We start from the raw sequence: 20344 nt of genomic DNA, 5'->3' as shown, positions 1-20344 counted from the left end.
CATTCTCTGCAGTATGAGAGTCCAGGACTCATTCACCATGAGGCTTTCCTCTTGTTGAGACTATTGTCATGTTTGTGTATTTCTTATCTTCCGTGAACAAGCGAGTGCAATTGCTCTTTTCTACAGCAAGAACTTTGGTGTTGGTGAATTTCACTGTGTGGCCGGCCTCACAAGTGCGTGCTCCATCACAGCCAATTTCCAATTTCTTTGCATTCCCGTACCTGCAATGCCGCTCATGTTCATTGATTCTGGCAAAGCACCCATTGTTCCTTAGAATGCTTTCTAGGTGTTGCACCTCGCATCTATGGTGCTGTCGCTCACATATTCATCATGCTCGCATTATGTGTGTGCTAATCCTGCCCCTTTTATGGCTCAAGTGGTGGTTTGATAGTTTGTACAAGTACTGGTCTGTGTATGTCAGTATGTGATACACACTGTGTCACAGGTTTCCACCATCCCTCACAAGCATCACCTTTAGTAAAGGTAGCTGTTGGTCCTTTTCTATCTCCGTGGTAAATTTTATGTTGGCGTGGAGACAGTTCATGTGTCTTCGGAAGTCACCAAGCTGTTCCTCACCATAGTTCCACAAAGCAGAGGTGTCATCACTGTATCTGTACCACACTTAGGTTTACAAGATGCCAAGACCGGCAGCTGTGCTTTAAATTTAAAGTTGGCCACCAATGGACTAAGTGGACTACCAATGGTGACACCTTCTACCTGTTGGTAGAAACTGCCATTCCAAATGAAATAGCTCATAGTGCAACATGCATGAAAGAGCTTGATGAGTGTCTCACCAATTTATAACCCTGTTATTTTGCTATCCATCCAGCAGAACACATTTACTACTTTCAGACTCTCTTTTTCCAGTCTAATTCCCTCAGTATTTTTCCATTTTAATTCCTCTTCACTTGATTACCTTTTTTGTACTTTTGTTGACATTCATCTTTTTAAGACTTCCAGAGTCTTTGGTGTCACTGACAGAATTCCAGTGACATCAGTAAACTTCAAAATTCTTTTTTTTCTCCATGAACTTCAATTCCCTTCTCAATTTCTCTTTGGTTTCTGTTACTGTTTGCTCTGTGTATTCACTTCTCCACTACTGCCTCCCTTTCATGTTCTTTGACTCTTGTACTCTTATTTGGTTTCTGTATAAGTTGTAGATCATTTTTTGATCACTGTATTTTTTCCCAGCTACCTCCAGAATTTCAAAGAGTTCATTCCAGTCAACATTACCAAAAGCCTGCTCTAAGTCTACAAATACTATAAATGCAGGCTTGCCACTTTTCAGTCTATCTTATATGACAAATTGTAGAGCCAGCTTTGCCTTGCGGGTTTCTACATTTTTTCAGAACTCAAACTGAACTTCCCTGATGGTGACATCTATCAGTTTTTCCATCATCCTGTTTCCAACTTTGACTTGTTAAACTGATGGTCTGGTAGTATTCACACTTGTAAGCACCTGTCCTCTTAGGAACTGTAATTATTACATTATTCTTAAAGTTTGGAGTTATTTCTCATGTACAAAGTGGAACAGTTGCATCATGTTTCCCAAGGACCTCACTCATTCTGAGGGAATGTCCTCAACTCCAAGTGCCTTGTTTTAGCATAAGTTGTGCAGTGTTCTGTCAAATATTCTTTTTTGTTTTGTTTTACTTCTTTATTTATTTATTTTTTATTTTCACACATCTAGTTCTTTAGGACCAAATTGAGGAGAAAAACTCAAAGGTCAAGGAATGTGTCAGTACATGAAATTACAACATAAAAGTAATAACAGATAAAATAAAATGTTTATGAACCCAAAAAAGACAAGCCATAAGTTTATGTAAACACATCAACAATATAACAAGGGAATCAGCTTAATTATTCAAGGAACTTCTCGAGAGAAAAGGAGTAGTGACCCATGCGGAAACTCTTTGGCTTTGATTTGAAAGTGCATGGATTGATGCTAAGAATTTGGAATTTTTGTGGTAGCTTATTGACAATGGATGCAGCAATATACTGCACATCTTTCTGCACAAGAGTCAATGAAGTGTGATCCAAATGCATCTTGGATTTCTGCCTACTATTAACTGAGTGAAAGCTGCTAATTCTTGGGAATAAGCTGATGTTGTTAACAGGAAAAAACAGTAAAGAATATGTATACTGAAGCCCAATGTCAGAATACCCAAAATAGTGAATAGGGTTCGACAAGAGATTCGCGAACTTGCACAACTTATTGCCTGAACTGCCCATTTCTTAGCCAAAAATATCCTTTGAAAATGGGAAGAGTTGCCCCAAAATATAATACCATGGAAGGAAGCACAGTAGACTACTTTTCGTGTCGAATTATCAAGTACTTAAGATACCCTTCAAATAATAAAAATACAGCATTAAGTCTTTGACTAAGATCCTGAATGTGGACTTTCCATGACAGTTTTCTATCCATCTGGACACCACGAAATTTGAACTGTTTAATTTCATAAGTCATATGCCCATTCTCTGATATTAAAACATCAATTTTTGTTGCATTGTTTGTTACAAAATGAAAAAACTGAGTCTTACTGTGATTTAGCATTAATTTATTCTCTACAAGCCATGAATTTGTCATGAACTGCACTATTTGAAACAGTGCTGATGTTGCACTTAACTTCCTTTACTACCAAGCTAGTGTCATCTGCAAACAAAAATATTTTAGAATCACTGTAATACCACATGGCATATCATTTATATAAATAAGGAACAGGGGAGGCCCAACAGTGATCCATGGGGCACCCCCATTTTACTGTGCCCCACATCATAGGCATTCTCAACACTGTGGAGTTGTTAAAGTAAGTTGTTGTTGTTATTGTTGTCGTTATTGTGGTCTTCAGTCCTGATACTGGTTTGATGCAGATCTCCATGCTACTCTACCCTGTGCAAGCTTCTTCATCTCCCAGCACTTACTGCAACCTAAATCCTTCTGAATCTGCTTAGTGTATTCATCTCTTGGTCTCCCTCTACAATTTTTACCCTCCACACTCCCCTCCAGTGATAAATTTGTGATCCCTTGATGCCTCAGAACATGTCCTCCCAACCGGTCCCTTCTTTGTGTCAAGTTGTGCCACAAACTCATCTTCTCCCCCATTCCATTCAATACCTCTTCATTAGTTATGTGATCTAACCATCTAATCTTAAACATTCTTCTGTAGCACCACATTTCTAAAGCTTCTATTCTTTTCTTGTCCAAACTATTTGTCATCCATGTTTCACTTCCATACATGGCTACACTCCATACAAATACTTTCAGAAACGACTTCCTGACACTTAAATCTATACTCGATGTTAACAAATTTCTCTTCTTCAAAAACGCTTTCTGTGATTGCCTTGCATCCAGGCACTTCATGAAACAGATCCTGTCAGACCATGTGGTGGCTGTTGCGTATGGTGATGGCTCTGAATTCTCTTCCGTGCATGATAATGCCAGAGCCCATGTGGTTGACTTCACTAGGGTGTCTTGTGAAGCCTGGACACTGAAGTAGTGAAGTGGCCAGTGGTGAGTCTCAACCTTAATCCTATCCAGCATGTCTGTGGCATCCTTGACATACATTTTTGTGGTCATTCTATCCCACCACAGACTCTCCTCTCATTGAGGAGTCGGAATGGGTACCACGGGGTGACCTCTGTAAACTTATCCGGAGCTACAATGTAAGTGTCAGGTGGTGATAAATGCTCACGGAGGGCATACATGCTCTCAAAGTCCAAGGAAAAGCACACACGGGGATGGGATGATTAACTGTGTCCACTTTGTTTTTACACCTCTCAGAGATTTCGGTTCTTGTTATGTAAGTTAATGAGGATTTATTGGTGTTCTGTTGTGAGCTAATTTATGAAAGATATAAACTGGTAACATGCCCTGTTGTGCCCCCTTAATTCTTTTTAGCAGTGTATTAATGGACCCATTGGAAGATGTCTCACTATACTCTTTGAAATCCTCCTCACATTATGCATTACATGCTCTCCTCCATACTGTTCTCTTTAAATATCTCCCTCTATACCCCTTTTAGTGTCCTTTCTCTCACGCCCATATGCGATGTGCAAATGCCAATAACTGCACTTTGTTTATTTGTAACCCTGTATTCCTATCCTCCTCACTTGCTCTCCCAATCTGTTTCTTGCCTCTCCCACGTTCATATGACTTGCTGCATCTTGCAATTACTAATCCTCATTCAGGCTACTGGTGAGTGTAGCTGTTGGTATTTTGTAATGGATACTGGTAGGTGAGCCGTTATGTGAAACATCTTATTTATGCATCTATTTGTTGCTCCTTGTTTTTTCTGCGAGACAAATCTATTTGGAACAATCATAAGTTAAAGCAGTTTTTTTTGTTGGAAAAAGAAGCAGTTAATAAATAGAACAGGATTAGAAAAGTGTGGATCATTGAGATACGGAAAATGATTGATTCCCTACCTCCCCTGTCCTCACTTCCATCCTCAGTCACTAACTGAATTTAGTACAGAGAGAAGTTTTTAATAAAACAAACAAGCATACACAAATTAATATACTGTAGTTGCCTAGAATGCAACAGTAGCTCTTTGAAGCCTTAAAATTAAGCCTGCATGTGCTTATATTGTCAGAGTATTATAAATAGATTAATTTGAAATACTTTTTGTGAAATTTGTATCTTTATTCTTGCCTAAGCTCCCTTTCAAATCAATGTTGAAATTTGCTTTCAGTGCCCAAAAACTCCAGTGATACTACTCATTTACACAAACCATACTTTTCAAAGTTCTTGGTGAATTTATTGAAATTGTTTAACGGTGACAGACACCTATTAGAAGACAGAGGACCATTCATTATTAGGTGAGTAATTCTTGCTGACAAAAAGATATAGGTATGTTTCAGATTAAAAGTTATTTTATTGGTTATTGGTAATAGTTTTTGAATGAAGTTATGTGTATTGGCCTCTGTCAAAAGAAGGCATGTTGGTGTGGTAGGTTTTTATTTCTCACATGGTAAGGTAAGTGTTAAAACTTAAATCTGATACTTCTTTATATACACTTCTGGAAATTGAAATAAGAACACTGTGAATTCATTGTCCCAGGAAGGGGAAACTTTATTGACACATTCCTGGGGTCAGATACATCACATGATCACACTGACAGAACCACAGGCACATAGACACAGGCAACAGAGCATGCACAATGTCAGCACTACTACAGTGTATATCCACCTTTTGCACCAATGCAGGCTGCTATTCTCCCATGGAGACGATCGTAGAGATGCTGGATGTAGTCCTGTGGAACGGCTTGCCATGCCATTTCCACCTGGCGCCTCAGTTGGACCAGTGTTCGTGCTGGACGTGCAGACTGCGTGAGACGATGCTTCATCCAGTCCCAAACATGCTCAATGGGGGACAGATCCGGAGATCTTGCTGGCCAGGGTAGTTGACTTACACCTTCTAGAGCATGTTGGGTGGCACGGGATACATGCGGACGTGCATTGTCCTGTTGGAACAGCAAGTTCCCTTGCCGGTCTAGGAATGGTAGAACGATGGGTTCGATGATGGTTTGGATGTACCGTGCACTATTCAGTGTCCCCTCGACAATCACCAGAGGTGTACGGCCAGTGTAGGAGATCGCTTCCCACACAATGATGCCGGGTGTTGGCCCTGTGTGCCTCGGTCGTATGCAGTCCTGATTGTGGCGCTCACCTGCACGGCGCCAAACACGCATACGACTATCATTGGCACCAAGGCAGAAGCGACTCTCATCGCTGAAGACGACACGTCTCCATTCATCCCTCCATTCACGCCTGTCACGACACCACTGGAGGCGGGCTGCACGATGTTGGGGCGTGAGCGGAAGACGGCCTAACGGTGTGCGAGACCGTAGCCCAGCTTCATGGAGACGGTTGCGAATGGTCCTCGCCGATACCCCAGGAGCAACAGTGTCCCTAATTTGCTGGGAAGTGGCGGTGTGGTCCCCTACGGCACTGCGTAGCATCCCACGGTCTTGGCATGCATCCGTACGTCGCTGCGGTCCGGTCCCAGGTCGACGGGCACGTGCACCTTCTGCCGACCACTGGCGACAACATCGATGTACTGTGGAGACCTCACGCCCCACGTGTTGAGCAATTCGGCGGTACGTCCACCCGGCCTCCCACATGCCCACTATACGCCCTCGCTCAAAGTCCGTCAACTGCACATACGGTTCACGTCCACGCTGTCGCGGCATGCTACCAGTGTTAAAGACTGCGATGGAGCTCCATATGCCACGGCAAACTTGCTGACACTGACGGCGGCGGTGCACAAATGCTGCGCAGCTAGCGCCTTTCGACGGCCAACACCGCGGTTCCTGGTGTGTCCGCTGTGCCGTGCGTGTGATCATTGCTTGTACAGCCCTCTCGCAGTGTCCGGAGCAAGTGTGGTGGGTCTGACACACCGGTGTCAATGTGTTCTTTTTTCCATTTACAGGAGTGTATTATTAAATTCTCTCTCGCTGTTCAGACACCTTCCAAAATCATGTTTTTTTGGAATATAACATGAGAACTGATCTGTAAGTTTTGACAGTAATACAAATTCTTAGATTGTAAAAAACATCTCTTGAGAAGACTGTTCTGAAGTGGTTTTTAAGCAAAGCCACTCCCAATAGCTCGAAAAAATCCATATTGATGTTTTCTTTCTCAGCTGGGAAGTGAAGGAAATCCCATGTGGCTAGATGTGGATTGCAAGGAAGTGTAGAAGTACTTTATTTTATAAACTGCTTTTGTTTTGGCCACTCTTTACGCAAGTACTTTATAATGATGCAGCAAGGGACTTCAGCTATTATCATCGACTCCTCCAGACACATTAGGAAGATTTACTCAAATACACAAATCTGGAGTTACAGCCCTATTTTCTTCCATTGTGGTTATAGACTTTTGTCCTCATGCACTGAAGACAGTGCACACCTTTCAGTTGCCCTGACTCCTTGCTGTCCTCACGTGAAGTTCCCTGCAGGAAGCATGAAGACAAACTGATAAACCATATTTAGTTATCAGTATAACATGAAACATCAGTTTTTACATGCTGAAATTAAGCAGTTTAGTTATCTTCAGTTAAACTTTTAGGTTGAGAAGGCACTGATTTGATTTGATAGTATTTATACAGGGAGACGACAACAACAACAGTGGCTTTAGCCTGCTGTTTCCCACACCAGAACTGAGCTGATTATGTGGCTACACTCCCTGTTGGGATTTTAATAAAGCCAATTGGTATGCTTTTAATAAAGCCATTTGGTATGCTTTAGAAGAAGTAAGAGACCCTTTACTAGTTATTTATTAGACACAGTTCTTCGTGCTCTGCTGACGCAAATATTTTGTGTCTTTTGTCTCCAGAGCTACACATTGGAAGATTTGGTGTGGTTTGGGTTCAACCTCCTCATCGCATAGTCTATACCTATGGGTTTCTTCCTTTATACCCATCATGTGTAGGTGTTTCTTAAAGTTCCTATGGCTAGTCAAAGAGTCCTATAATAAGTTTAACCTGTTTCCTGTACAAGTTCAGGATTACAGAACTTCTCTGTAAACTCAGCTTTGGCATCATTAGCATGCTATATTTAAGTTTTTGGACTGTAGTCCAATATTTTCTGTGCTGTCTTCTGATCCAGCTACACAGCTTTTATTTTATCATTACCTTTGTGATGGTTAGGACAGGTTTCAGTCCAATAAATGGAGTGATTATGCCTATCCTTACCAGGCTAACAGCTTGTTCATCACCACAAATTCCTGAGCAACCAGGGACCTTCGGCAGGTTTAGCCTGTTATTTTCCCTGGTCTCCAAAGGCTTCATGGCATTCTGCATGATCTTGTTGTTGGGGCTGATAAAAATTTTGGAGCTGCTTGACTGTCTGAATAAATATAGATACTATGATCCTTGTAGCACCTATACAAATTGTCACACTCTGATAGCAAATATTTCCATGTGGAATACTGTGGTCAGCTTTCCTAGTGAAACTGCTATCTCTAGTCTAAGCTGTAACCCATATACTCTGGCTTTGGTGCCTTCAGGTATTTTCGACTCATGAGTAAACCAAAGTATGTCTCATGATTGATGTCGTGGTTCATTCTTCCTCTGATCCCTTCTTCCAGTTGTTATAGCGAAGCAGTTGTAAATTATTATATGGCCACCCAGCTCTTGCCTGATCATTTCTCTAGTTAGCACACTCACTATACCCACCAAGGGACTTGCCACTCTTTTTCAGGTTCGTGTTTGGCTATCACAGGGCCTCAGCCTTTGCAGCATCTTTTCCCTTCCATGCTGCTTGTCTCTCCTCTTGCTATTCTTTTTTCCCCTCCCTTGGGGAACATGTCTGGGATGTTATTGGGAATGTTCTGCATTGTATGTTGCTGACTTAAGAACAGTTTCACTACTGTTTTTCGCTCCCTTTTCCTTTCTTTGTTTCCATTCTCCTCTCGTTCCCGTGCTTTGGCATTTGATGTTCCTCTTTTTCTTCTTCCTCCCTGTGCACTCCTGAAGGCCGGCCCATGCATCTGACATGTAACAGGTGACTAGGTAACGCGTAATTCCCAGCCACGTGTCGACAGGTAGGGTTCGCACGTACCCCGTATTACAGGTCAGGCCCAGGGAGGGGTGATTGCCTGAGCTGCAACCTTCCCAATTTGCCGATTGGTCCTTCTGTCAGGTGTTCGGGAGGTGTGAACTGAGGCTTGAACAATCACCAAAGGCGGGCATGCCTGCTTGTGAAGGGGGTCCCCAGTTGGAAGGTGCGCGCCATCAGAGACGCTGGCAATCGTGGGAGATTTTCTCACAATGAGTCTATCATCTTCACCATCAATGTCTATGAAATGTAAACATAATGAGGCTAATGATTCAAAGAACCTTCCCGCTGCACCATGGTTCCTCGTGGTATGTACTGAAGACAGTCAGTCCTTTGCCATGGTAAATCCATTTATTATTCAGAAAAGTGTTGATTCAATTTCCGGCCCTGTAAAATCCTGCTCTCCTTTACAGAATGGCACTTTACTTTTGGAGACTGCTTCTGATTCTCAAGCACAACAACTGCTTTCCACCTTGCTTCTCTACGGTTACCCTGTTCATGTTGAGGTCCGTAGAACTTTGAATTCTTCTCGTGGTGTTGTTTACACTAGGCTGCTTAACAGTCTAACCGAGGCCGAAATCCAGTCTTACCTCTCTGATCAGGGAGGTACTGCTGTCCATTGGGTGGTGAAAAAAAGTAGATCACTCCTTAGTGCTCACTCACACTCTCTTCCTCACCTTTGATAGAATGGTGCCCCGGTCCAAGATCAAAGCAGGCTATGAAATTACCACAGTGTGGCCATACATTCTGAACCCAATGTGCTGCTACCAGGGTCATCATTTCAGCCACATCCAGCCAAATTTTGTAACCTGCGGTAGGGATGCACATGAGGTCCATTATCTGCCGCCTCCTCTCTGCTGTATGGACTGCTGTGGCGGCCATGCTGCCTCCTCCTCCCCGTTGTACCAACTGCAATGGTGGCCATGCTGCCTCCTCTCGGGATTGTCCCCTGTATTTTGATGAGCGGGCTGTCCAAGAGATCCAAGTAAAGGAAAAAATGCCTTACCCAGTCACTCGAAAGTTACTGGGTAGTCGCAAACCCTGCATTCTCCCGTCTGGCACCTATAATTCTGTTCTTGTTACCCTCACTCCATGAAGGACATGGCCACACTGTTCTTGTTACCCCTTGCTCTATGGAGGACATGGCCACATAGACATGCGACCTCAAATTCAGCTCTGAGGTTGTGAAATTGCTCATTGTCCAGGTAGCATCGCCATCTCTCTGTCCAGCTGTGCAACAAGCCATCAGACTCTCACCTCAAGGGGCAAAGCCACCAGCTACACAACCGGTAGGTCAGAAAGGACAGAAGGTGTACTCCCGTGAAGACTTTCTATGTCCCTCCAACCAAATGACACCAGAGTCTTCCTCTAACTGGAAAGGCTCAAAGAAGTCCATAAAATGCAAATGGCCTTCTCCTCTGCCAACTTGAAGATCCTCTTCAGTGGTTGTTGCCCTGTGATACCTCAGCCCAGCCGGCCTCCATGTCACCAGCGCCCACCACCAACCATTTTTCAGCATTGGACTCCACAGACCGACAGCACACGCAAGCCGATGCTTCTGTGGACCCCATGGAGCAGGATTCTCCTGCTTCTGTGCCCTGTAGCAGCGAGGTGACACCCCTACACCTCTTCCTCATCATGACTCTCCTCCAGTGGAATGTTTGTGGCCTTCGGTCCCAGAAAGAGGATTTATGCTTACTTTTAGCATCGCAGCATCCCCTTGTACCATGCCTTCAGGAAATGAAATTGCACCCTCGTGACCACTTTGAGCTTTCACATTTCTTCCCGGTTCGTTTTGACCTTCCCCCTGAGGTTGGCATTCTTCTCATGCGGGCATCACGCTGCTCATACGAGATTACATTCATAGTCAACCCATCTCCCTGACTACCCATCTTCAAGCTGTTGCAGTTTGCCTTTTCCTTCCCCGCCTGACTTTGTCCCTCTGTCATTCGATGTCACCAGGGCAGACTTCCTTCAACTTTTTGGGCAGCTACCACCCCTATTTCTGCTACTGTGATTTTAATGCACATCATCCCCTTTGGAGCTCTCCCAGAACCTGTCAGAGAGGTGCCCTCTTGGCTGATTTTAACCAACTCAAACTCTTGTGCCTTGAATTGGAGCACCCCCTTTCCTTTCTGACTCCTCACACACCTATTCCCATTTGGACCTATCCTTCTGCACTGCCCATCTTGCCCATCATCTTGAGTGGTCCTTTCTTTCTGACGCCTACTCGAGGACCATTTCCCGTTTGCTATCCATTTGCTGACCCCTACCCAAGCACGTGCATGCCTAAATGGCAGCTTCCTAGGGCTGACTGGTGGCTTTACTCCTCCCTGGCGATCTTCGAAGAAATAGTTTTCCCCAGTTGTGATGGCCAGGTCGAAAATATCACAAACATTATACTCACTGCTGCAGAATGTTCCAGTCCTCGCACTCTCTCTTTACCATGCCATGTCCCAGTCCCTTGGTGGACTGAGGCATGCCACAATGCAATTTGCACACAGAGACATGCTCTCCGCATTTTTAACCGTCATCCTACAATAGCAAACTGCATTCATTATAAACAGATGTGTGCAGAGTGTCGTCACATTCTTTGGGATAGCAAAAAAGCTAGCTGAATTTCATTCACAAGTTCTTTTAACAGTTACCCCTCCTCTGTCTCTCTGGGACTATGATCCATTCGCCAATTTCTGGACTGACAGTAGCAAACAACGTTATCATGGACCCTATTGCTATCTCCAACACCATGAGCCACCATTTTGCAGACATTTTGAGCTTTTCTCACTATCACCCTGCCTTCCTCCAACAGAAATGAGCAGAGGCGGCTCATGCAACACCCTTCTCTTCTCAGAATTGTGCTACAATGCCGCCTTTACTATGAGGGAGCTAGATAATGCTCTCAGTTCATCCCGATCCTCTTCCCCAGGGCAAGACTTGTCCACATTCAGATGCTGTAGCACCTTTCTCCTGCGGGAAAGCACTTTCTGCTTAACACGTACAACCGCATCTGGGCAGAGGGCACATTTCCCGGACTTTGGTCTGAAGCCACCATCATACCCATACCTAGGCCCAGTAAGGACAAAAACCTTCCTTCTAGCTACCGCCCCATCTCCGTGCAAGTTGATGGAACTTATTATTTATTCATGCCCTGCTGGTATGGTGGCTCAATACTTGCAATTTACTTATGAGTGCACATTGAGGAATTTGGGCGCAGCGGTCTGCAGTTAACCATCTCGTTACTGTGTCCACCCATGTCATGAATGGTTTTAGATTTGAAGAAGGCCTACGACACCTGCCTGAGAACTGGTATCCTCTGTACTCCTTATACATGGGGCTTCTGTGGCCACCTGCCCTGTTTCCTTCAGGAATTCTTAAATACCGAGTTTTCAAGGTGTGAGTGGATTCTTCTGTGTCGGACACCTTAATCCAGGAAAACAGTGTGCCTCAGGGTTCTGCCCAGGGCATCGTGGTCTTTGCTATTGCCATTAACCCTAAAATGGCCTGTCTCCCACCAGGCATCTCCTATATCTCTGTGTTGCTGTCTGTCAGGAGGAAGGGTCCACCAATGGTCCTCCCTTCACGGGAATAAGCTCAACCTTATTAAGCCTATCCCAGCAGCTTGGACGACCTCCTCTCAGCCCTCCCACTGACTAGGCTTTGTATTGGGCACTGCCATTTTGGCCATCGTCATTTGATAAGTGACACTACACCACCACTTTGTACACATTGCGCCCAAGTTTTAACTGTCCATCACTTCCTGACGGAATGCCCATTTTTTAACCGTTTATGTTCCATCTTGGGTTGCCGTCTGAGTTATCGGCCATTTTAGCAAATGACGCATGGGCTGTCGATCGTGTTTTACTTTTTATCCACTAAAGCAATACGACAAAGGCCATTTAATTTTTAGTTTTGGACCTCCGTTTCTGTAAGGTGTTACTTTTATCTCTTTCTAGACATGCTTGTTTTTAGCTGTCTTCTCTTATGTCAATTCCAGCAGACTGTAGCCCCATAAATTGTAATAGGTCTCATTACACTGGTGTATATTTAGTACATACTCCTGGGATTTCAGTCCCAGTTCTTACCACAGGCTCTTTGAGTGCTTATTAGAATACTTTTTGCCTTGCATCATATTTTCTTTTGTGATGGCTCCCAAACCAAAGATCCTCGGCGGTACTTTTGGGGCAGCCACCACAAATTGTATAACGCGTGGGTAATGACCAGGACGCAGCTATGTCTGTTGGCTGAAAAATAATTAATGACAAGAATTATGTCAGCTAGAATGAAGAGGTAACTTATCTTTATTTCTGACGAAACGTGCACCCGCAATACAAGTCCAAGTAATATCCAAGAGTAATCCATTTATTGAGCCTAGTCGAGTACAATAGCAAATATCACACTGCAATGGCTCTGCTATAAACTCCACGAAGCGCTAGCAATAGACAATCGACAATAGACTGTCTATCTCGGGGCCAGCGCTTCTCCTTATATGCAAAAGGCAGAGAGCGCTGCGGACCCGAACTCAGCCATGGTGCGACCTCTTCCGTGGCAGTAACACGCTGAGAGGCCGGCGGCCGCTACAGGAACTGTGGCCAGCGATGTCACGGTCAGGGTGCACGTGCGGTTGGTTGGTTGGTTGGGTCCATGGATACAACATATTCTTTATATGAGGGATCCATGATAATTCCTAAGGTTATCACTAGGTATTCAACAACCCTGTCTACTAGCAGAGCGTATCGAGGAGCTGGAGATTCCAGTATGTGTGCTGGATTTGCTTCCTCATAAAGGCTACAATAACAGTTTTCTTGGGAATAACCCTAACATCATGTTTTCTGCACCAGTTTCTACAGTGTCTGGTCCAATGTTGTTCTAACAGTACTAGTAAATTTCTGAAGATTACTATGACTAAATTGTTTGTATTCTTGACAAAAGTAAAATATAGTATTTAACCCTTCAATGAGTTCATTCACCACTAGGTTCTATAGTAGTAGGGACAATAGTGGCAGTATTGATTGCCATTTCCTCATTCATCATGGGGGCTACCATCTTTCTTCTAATTAGCATGGTCTTAATCCAGCTTCATGTAGTGGTCACAATGCCATGCACTTCTGCAGCTCTAACCATGGAATTGGAGTTTGCATTGCTAAAAGCCCCTTTCATACCCAGGAAGATGCAGAGAGCTATTTCCTAAAAGTGTAGAGCTTTTTGCACCTTCCCAAAAAGTTGTTGAAGTGCTATTTCGCAAGATTTTCTTGGTTGTTGGTTTACATTTAGAGGTACCTCATTTAACCTCTCCCACCTAACATGCACTTTAACAATTTTTTGTAAAGTCTTTAGAAGAATGGAGTCTCATATCCTTGCCCTTAGTATGATCAGTTCCCCCTGGTTTCAGAATGAAAACAACCCTCACTGTCCTCCAAGAATTAGGGCTAATTTGTGCCGCTAGGCTACCCTAAACAGTCTTACATAACAGTTTAATTAAATCCTCTCCTGCCTGTTGCAATAAAGCTGGAAAGATGCCATATGGGCCTGGTGGCTTGAATGGTTGAAACATTCCCACTGCCCACTGAATTTCTTTTCAGTCGATACGTTCTGTGGCAGATTCCCATTTTCCATTTGATTACCTGTAAACCAGTGTTTTTCAGGAACTGACTCCCAATCTGTCTTATCTGCCACAGTGCATTGAGGAAAGAGAGTCGTGACGAGCACATCCGGTGTCTCACTTGCTGTTCTTGTATTCTCACCATCTTCCTTAAAGCACCATCTGGATTAGTTGATATTCCACTGAGGATTTTATGAAGTTTAGTCCAAATAGCTGTACCTTCCACTTCCTCACAGAACACCTACCAGGAAGATAGCTTTGTTTGCTTGATCTCAAGATTGTATTTGACAAGGGCCTCCTGGTATTTTGTATTTTGTACTGAGACAGAAAGGGCTCTAGTTCTCCATGCTCGTCTATCCTGTGCAAGCAGTTCCAACTCTTGGAGGAGTGCTGCTACCTGCTTACTGTAATTAAGCCTTGGTCTCTCTTGACAACTTCTACTCCCCACACTTCCCTCCATTATCAAATCAACTACTCCCTATGCCTCAAGGTATGCCCTATCAATTGATCCCTTATTTTACTCTACTTGTGCTGTAAATTTCTTTTCTCCACAATTCTGTTCAATACCCCCTCATTAGTTACATGATCTACCCATCTAATTTTCAGCACACTTATGTAGCACCACATTTCAGGAGCTTGTATTCTTGTCTTTACTGTGCTGTTTATTGTCCTAATTTCCCTTCCATACAAAACTAAACACCAGACAAACAGTTTCAGGAAAGATGCTCTAGAATTAAGTTTTTATAAGGTGTTAATTTTTTTAAATATTTTTCTTGCTGTTGCCAATCTGCAGTTAATATACTGTCTACTTAAATCTTCAATTATTTTGCTCATTAAACAGCATAACTCACTTATACTACTGTTAACGTCTCATTGCTATTCTAATTCTCTCAGTTAATTTGCACTCCTTTGCCCTTATTTTATTTTTGTATGAGTTCAACTTATAACATCTTTTCAGGACATCATATTTCCATTCCACTGAGCTTCCAAGGTTTCCCCCCCCCCCCCCCCCCTTCTGATTGTATTACAAAGCCAACATGATAGCTTTCTCAAAATTTACAAAGGGCAGTGTCACCTTGCATGCCACTACGTTTGCCTGTAACCCAAATTAATCTTTCGCAAGGTAAGCATCATCCAGTTTTTCCATTCTTCTGGAAATAATTTGTTAATATTTTGTGATCGTTACTTATTAAACTGATGGTTTGGTAAAACGAATATAATAGAGGGAAACATTCCATGTGGGAAAAATATATCTAAACAAAGATGATGTGACTTATCAAACGAAAGTACTTGCAGGTTGATAGATACACAAACATAAACACAAAATTCAAGCCAGCGCTTTCATGATGGTTTGGTAATATTCACACCTGTCAGCACCTCCCTTCCTTGTAACTTCCTCCTTGAAGTCTGAAGTAGTTTTTCCTGTCTCATGTATCATGTATGGCAGGTGAAATATTTGTGTCATCACTTGCTCTTCCAAGGATCTCAATAAATCCGAGGGTATCTTGTCTCCTTTAGATGCCTTGTTTTTTACGTAGATCTTTCAGTGCTCTGTCGTAGTCTCCTTGCAGTATCATATCTCTCGTCTCATTTGCATCTTCTTTGCCTCCCCTTTCATACTGTTATTTCAAGTTTATTTCCTTTTCTTAGCACTTCTGTATATATTCTTACCGTCTATAACTTCCTGCCTTGGCTTTGATTGAATCTGATCACTTGATATTCATATACATCCTTCTCTTTTCTCCAAAGATTTTATTAATTTTCCTACAGGTGTCCTCAAATTATCTAACCTTTCTATCTGATAAAGTGATATAACATTTCATGCTCTGATCCATAGAATGAAAGGTTTTTAATTTTTTTCTGGTGGTAACATTCTCCTGAGTATTCCCTGCTAAGAGATACAAAATGCAGAGAGAGGTCTATTTTACCACTAATTTACTCAAGGAGGATACTGTTATTATTAAACCATGCAGGTAGGGCTTCTTGGTCTCATACCATCTTTTTGCTGCTTTGTGACTGACAAAGACGTCTTTTGTGATTCAGTAATGAAAAACTGTGCCATTTACTTATTTATTCATGCTTAGTATGACATGTTTTGAAAACTTATTCTTAAATATTTTTGTGATGTTTTGCATGTGTGATTTTGCACCTCCCTTGCACTGTACAGTTCTCTTTTTGAGATTTAACTCCAATTGGACCAATGCCACAATGGTGTGGCAGTGATGGTGAATAAGAATGTACAAAGCTGTATTGAAAATGTGAGATATATATCAGACAGGATCATAATCTTAAACCTGAGATTCCAAAAAGAAACACTAAAAGTAATCCAGATTTATGCACCTCAAGTGGGATGTAGCAAAGAAGAGAAGATGGACTTTGAAAATGTGTTAGAAAACCATATAGAGTGCTAATATAGTGATGGGAGATTTTAATGCACAGGTAGGCAAAGACAGAAACGGATTTGAGCAAGTATTGGGATGTTTTGGATATGGAGGCAGAAATGAAGAAGGGAAGAGACTCCTGGATTTGTGCCAGAGGAATGGAATGAAAATAGCAAACAGCTGGTTTATGAAGAGAGAAAGTCATGTTATCACCAGATACAGTTGGGATGGAAGAACCAAGAGTGTAATTGACTATATTCTAGGAGATAGGGAATGGGGAGAGAAAGTAACAAATGTGAAGGTAATTCCAAGTGTGAGTGCAGATGGAGACCATAGATTACTGGTGGGACAATGGAAAATGAATCAGTGTGTGAAAAATAGAAAACAGAAGAAAGTGATGAGGATACAGGATTGGAAACTGAAGGAGAGTGAATGTGCTGAGAACTACAGAGAATTAATCACACAAAAATTTCCAAAAGAAGTTTTATGCGATGTAGAAAAAGAATGGAGTTTATTCAAAGACACTTTAGTCGAAGCAGCACAAAAAGTATGTGGAAAGGAAAAAATAAGGCAGACAAGTTGGTGGGATGATACCACAATTCAAGCAGTTAGAAGAAAAAATGGAGCATGGAGAAAGTGGTGGGAAAACTAAAAAGTGAAGAAGACCATAAAAGATATATAGAGGAAAAGTAGTAGTGCAAAGAAATAGTGGAAACAGCAAAGAAAAAGGCATGGGAAGAGTTTACAAAAAAAACTTGAAGAAAATGTGAAGATCAATAAGAAAATGTTCTATAAAATGATGAAAAATAAAAGGAAGGCTTCTGAAGTACCAGTAAAGATGGAAACAGGGGACGATACCATTATTGAAGATCCAGGGAATATCAAAGATCTCTGGAAAGAACATTTTAAGAAGCTGTTAAACGCTGAGAAGCAGGTACATGAGGAAACAACAAATAATGGAGAAATTGAAAGAATTTGGGAAGCAGAATTAGGACAAATTACACAGGAAGAAATGGAAAAAGCTGTGAAGAAGATAAATGGGGGGAAAGCTCCAGGACCTGATGAAGTATCAGTGGACATGATAAGAGCAGCAGGTCCAATGGGAATGCAATGGCTGTATAGAGTACTATCAAGCGTGTGGAGAAATAGTAAAATACCTGACGACTGGAGAATAGGAGACATTGTTCCCATCTTCAAGAAAGGCAATAAAAGACTTTCTAAAAACAACAGTGGAACAACCCTCATGAGTCATACAGCCAAGATTTTTGAAAGAATTTTACTAAATCGAATAAGTGAAAAGATAGAAAAGGAGCTGAGTGAAGAACAGCATGGGTTTAGGAAAGAAAGGAGCACGATCGACCTGATATTTTCTATCCGTCAACTGATGGAAAAAAGTTGGGAGTATAACAAAAGGGTGATAATGGTTTTTATAGACACTGAAAAGGCATATGACTCAGTTGACAGGGAAAGACTCTGGGAAGAACTGAAGAAGATAGATATAGAAGATGGGTACATTAATGTTATAAAGACTATGTACAGAGGCCACAATTGTAGAATTAGAACACCATTGGGGAACTCTGGTAGATTTACAGTTACAGCTTGATGTGTGGAAGGAAATAATGAAAAGGTATGGATTAAAAATAAATAAAGATAAGAGTGAAGTAATGGTATTTGGAAGAGAGAACGGGATCAACAGAAATATTACCTTGAATGGAGAACCCCTCAAAGTGGTAGAAAGTTTCACTTATTTAGGGAGTGAAATATCTAGGGATGGAAGAATAACTAACGAAATTAATAGGGGGTTACAGAAGGGAGGCAATTTCTACCAAACAATAAAACACCTGATTTGGAATGATGGAGTTTCAGAAAGAGCAAAACTCCTTATGTATAAGAATTATTACATCTCCTATTGTCACCTATGATGGAGAAACAGGGACAATGACAGAAAGGGACTGGAGCAGACTGCAAACAGGGGAAATGAAATTTCTCAGAGCAGTTAAGGGAAAAACAAGAATGGACCGAGTAAGGAATGTAGAGATTAGAAAGGACCTTAAACAAGAAAGTATGAGAAGAAATTGAAAGAAAGGGAGTAAGATGGTATGGGCATGCTAAGAGGATGCATGGGCAGAGACTCCCCAAAATTATGGAAGAAATAAAGATGGATGGGAAAAGACCTAGAGGGCACCCAAGAACACGGTGGAAAATGGGAGTGAGAATATCTGTAGAAAGGAGAGGTGTGACCTGGCAGCAAGTGGAGGAAGAAAAGTGGTGGGAGGACCGAGCCAAATGGAGAGGACTCATCAGCACCCAGACCCAGCAGTAGCTGGAGCGGGATTCGGATATGGATAGGTGGAACAATTAATGTTGGAATGTTTGTATATGCTATGTCAGAGAAAGTATTTTTGTTTTCTAGTTACAAGTGTTGTGCACAGCTTTGTACACAATGGTAAGGGGAGGTGGGCTACAGAGTGATGTGGCAGTTGTCGTCATAGGAAAGCTGGACAGGAGCAGATGTGATTAGCGAACATTTTAATTTGTGTTTCTCTAAGCTTATGAAGACTTGTTACAAATAATGCAGCAAGAAACAGTGTCCAGCTCATCAGTATCATCATCTGCACAGTGTCATGTGGCAAAGTGGCTCTGAGTGCAAGTGGGTTGAGTGGCTGTCTCTGGCTGCCCTATATTGTTGTGGCAGAGGGTGCTCATGGTAAAGAGCTGATGAAGGTGTGGCTTAGTGGGTGTGCACCATTGGCTCTGCTCAATCCCATGCAACCACTGTCAGCATTGAACAGAAACTTGCAATTCTGGCACCAAAATAACACCACCCACAGGGTAGTATCAATATGCGATACCACAGCAAGTATTCTCCCTCCTCCATTACACAGAATATCGCATGCAAATAAATCATCACTTACATTGTTTGCTTTTGTAATCAAAACATGCTACAGAGATATTATGACAATATGGTTTCGCAAAGAGTTTGTATACAGCAAGAGGTGTTACATTTTCTGTGTTTTACATAGTATACAGGAAGTTGCCAATTCTAAAATTTATTGTACCATTATTGACTATTGAATTATTGATTTTTCTTTCTTTTACGTGTTGAGTCGAGTCTATAGGGTACCGCACATATTCACAGAAATTACTGCAGTTGTCATACGCAGGAGAAACATTTGAAAAAATGAAGCTGATTCACTATCTGTTTTCTCATGAGGAATTTTTTCTCTATGCATTGTGTGGTGTACAGAAATTACAAGCTCCTACATTCTGCCCATTGTCTGAGAGTTTTGGAAGTGGTGCAGTGCAGTATCTTACAGTCTTCTTCTGTGTTTCTGAAGGGTGCCCTGTATGTGTTATGTTGCTGATTTTGTGAATTGATTGAGTGTAATAGTTAATTTGTTCAGTGTACATAATTTGAAAAGTCCTGCAGTTTGTCTGTTGTAGTAGTTTGAGCAAGTTTTACATATGTTTTTATATATTCCTAAGTCTGAGAATTTATCTTTTCTATTACTTTGGTACATCCACTAGGACAAAGAAATTCTTTCGTAAAACGCATTTGAAATTTTTGTAATGTTTTAAATGTATCTTGATATTTAAATCTCCTTTCAGCTGTGTCTCCTGTTAAATAACCTAATGCAAAATCAATTTTCTTGAGCTCATCCCCCTCTTTGGTAATGATTGTGAAAATACTCTTAAATAGTATATTGGATACATTGCTGTTGGTAAACTTATGAGCAGCCTCCACAAAACTCTTCTGTTGCTAATGTTTCGTGCAGACTTGTGCTCGGTATTTTTAGAGGCGTTGCTCC

The 20344-nt window shown here is 42.0% G+C and overlaps 1 protein-coding gene across 1 annotated transcript in view; it reads left to right on the top strand.

Moving 5' to 3' along the window:
- Positions 1-20344, top strand: part of LOC126272038 (protein VAC14 homolog) — a 106586-nt gene that overhangs the window by 61596 nt on the left and 24646 nt on the right. The window contains exon 9 of the mRNA XM_049974552.1: positions 4692-4818. Coding sequence (XP_049830509.1) covers positions 4692-4818 — 127 coding nt within the window. The remainder of the gene's footprint in view (positions 1-4691; positions 4819-20344) is intronic.

Source organism: Schistocerca gregaria, chromosome 5 (assembly GCF_023897955.1).
Source record: "Schistocerca gregaria isolate iqSchGreg1 chromosome 5, iqSchGreg1.2, whole genome shotgun sequence".
Lineage (NCBI taxonomy): Eukaryota > Metazoa > Arthropoda > Insecta > Orthoptera > Acrididae > Schistocerca > Schistocerca gregaria.
Note: the sequence above shows the minus strand (reverse complement) of the source record. Positions and strands in the feature narration are given on the sequence as shown.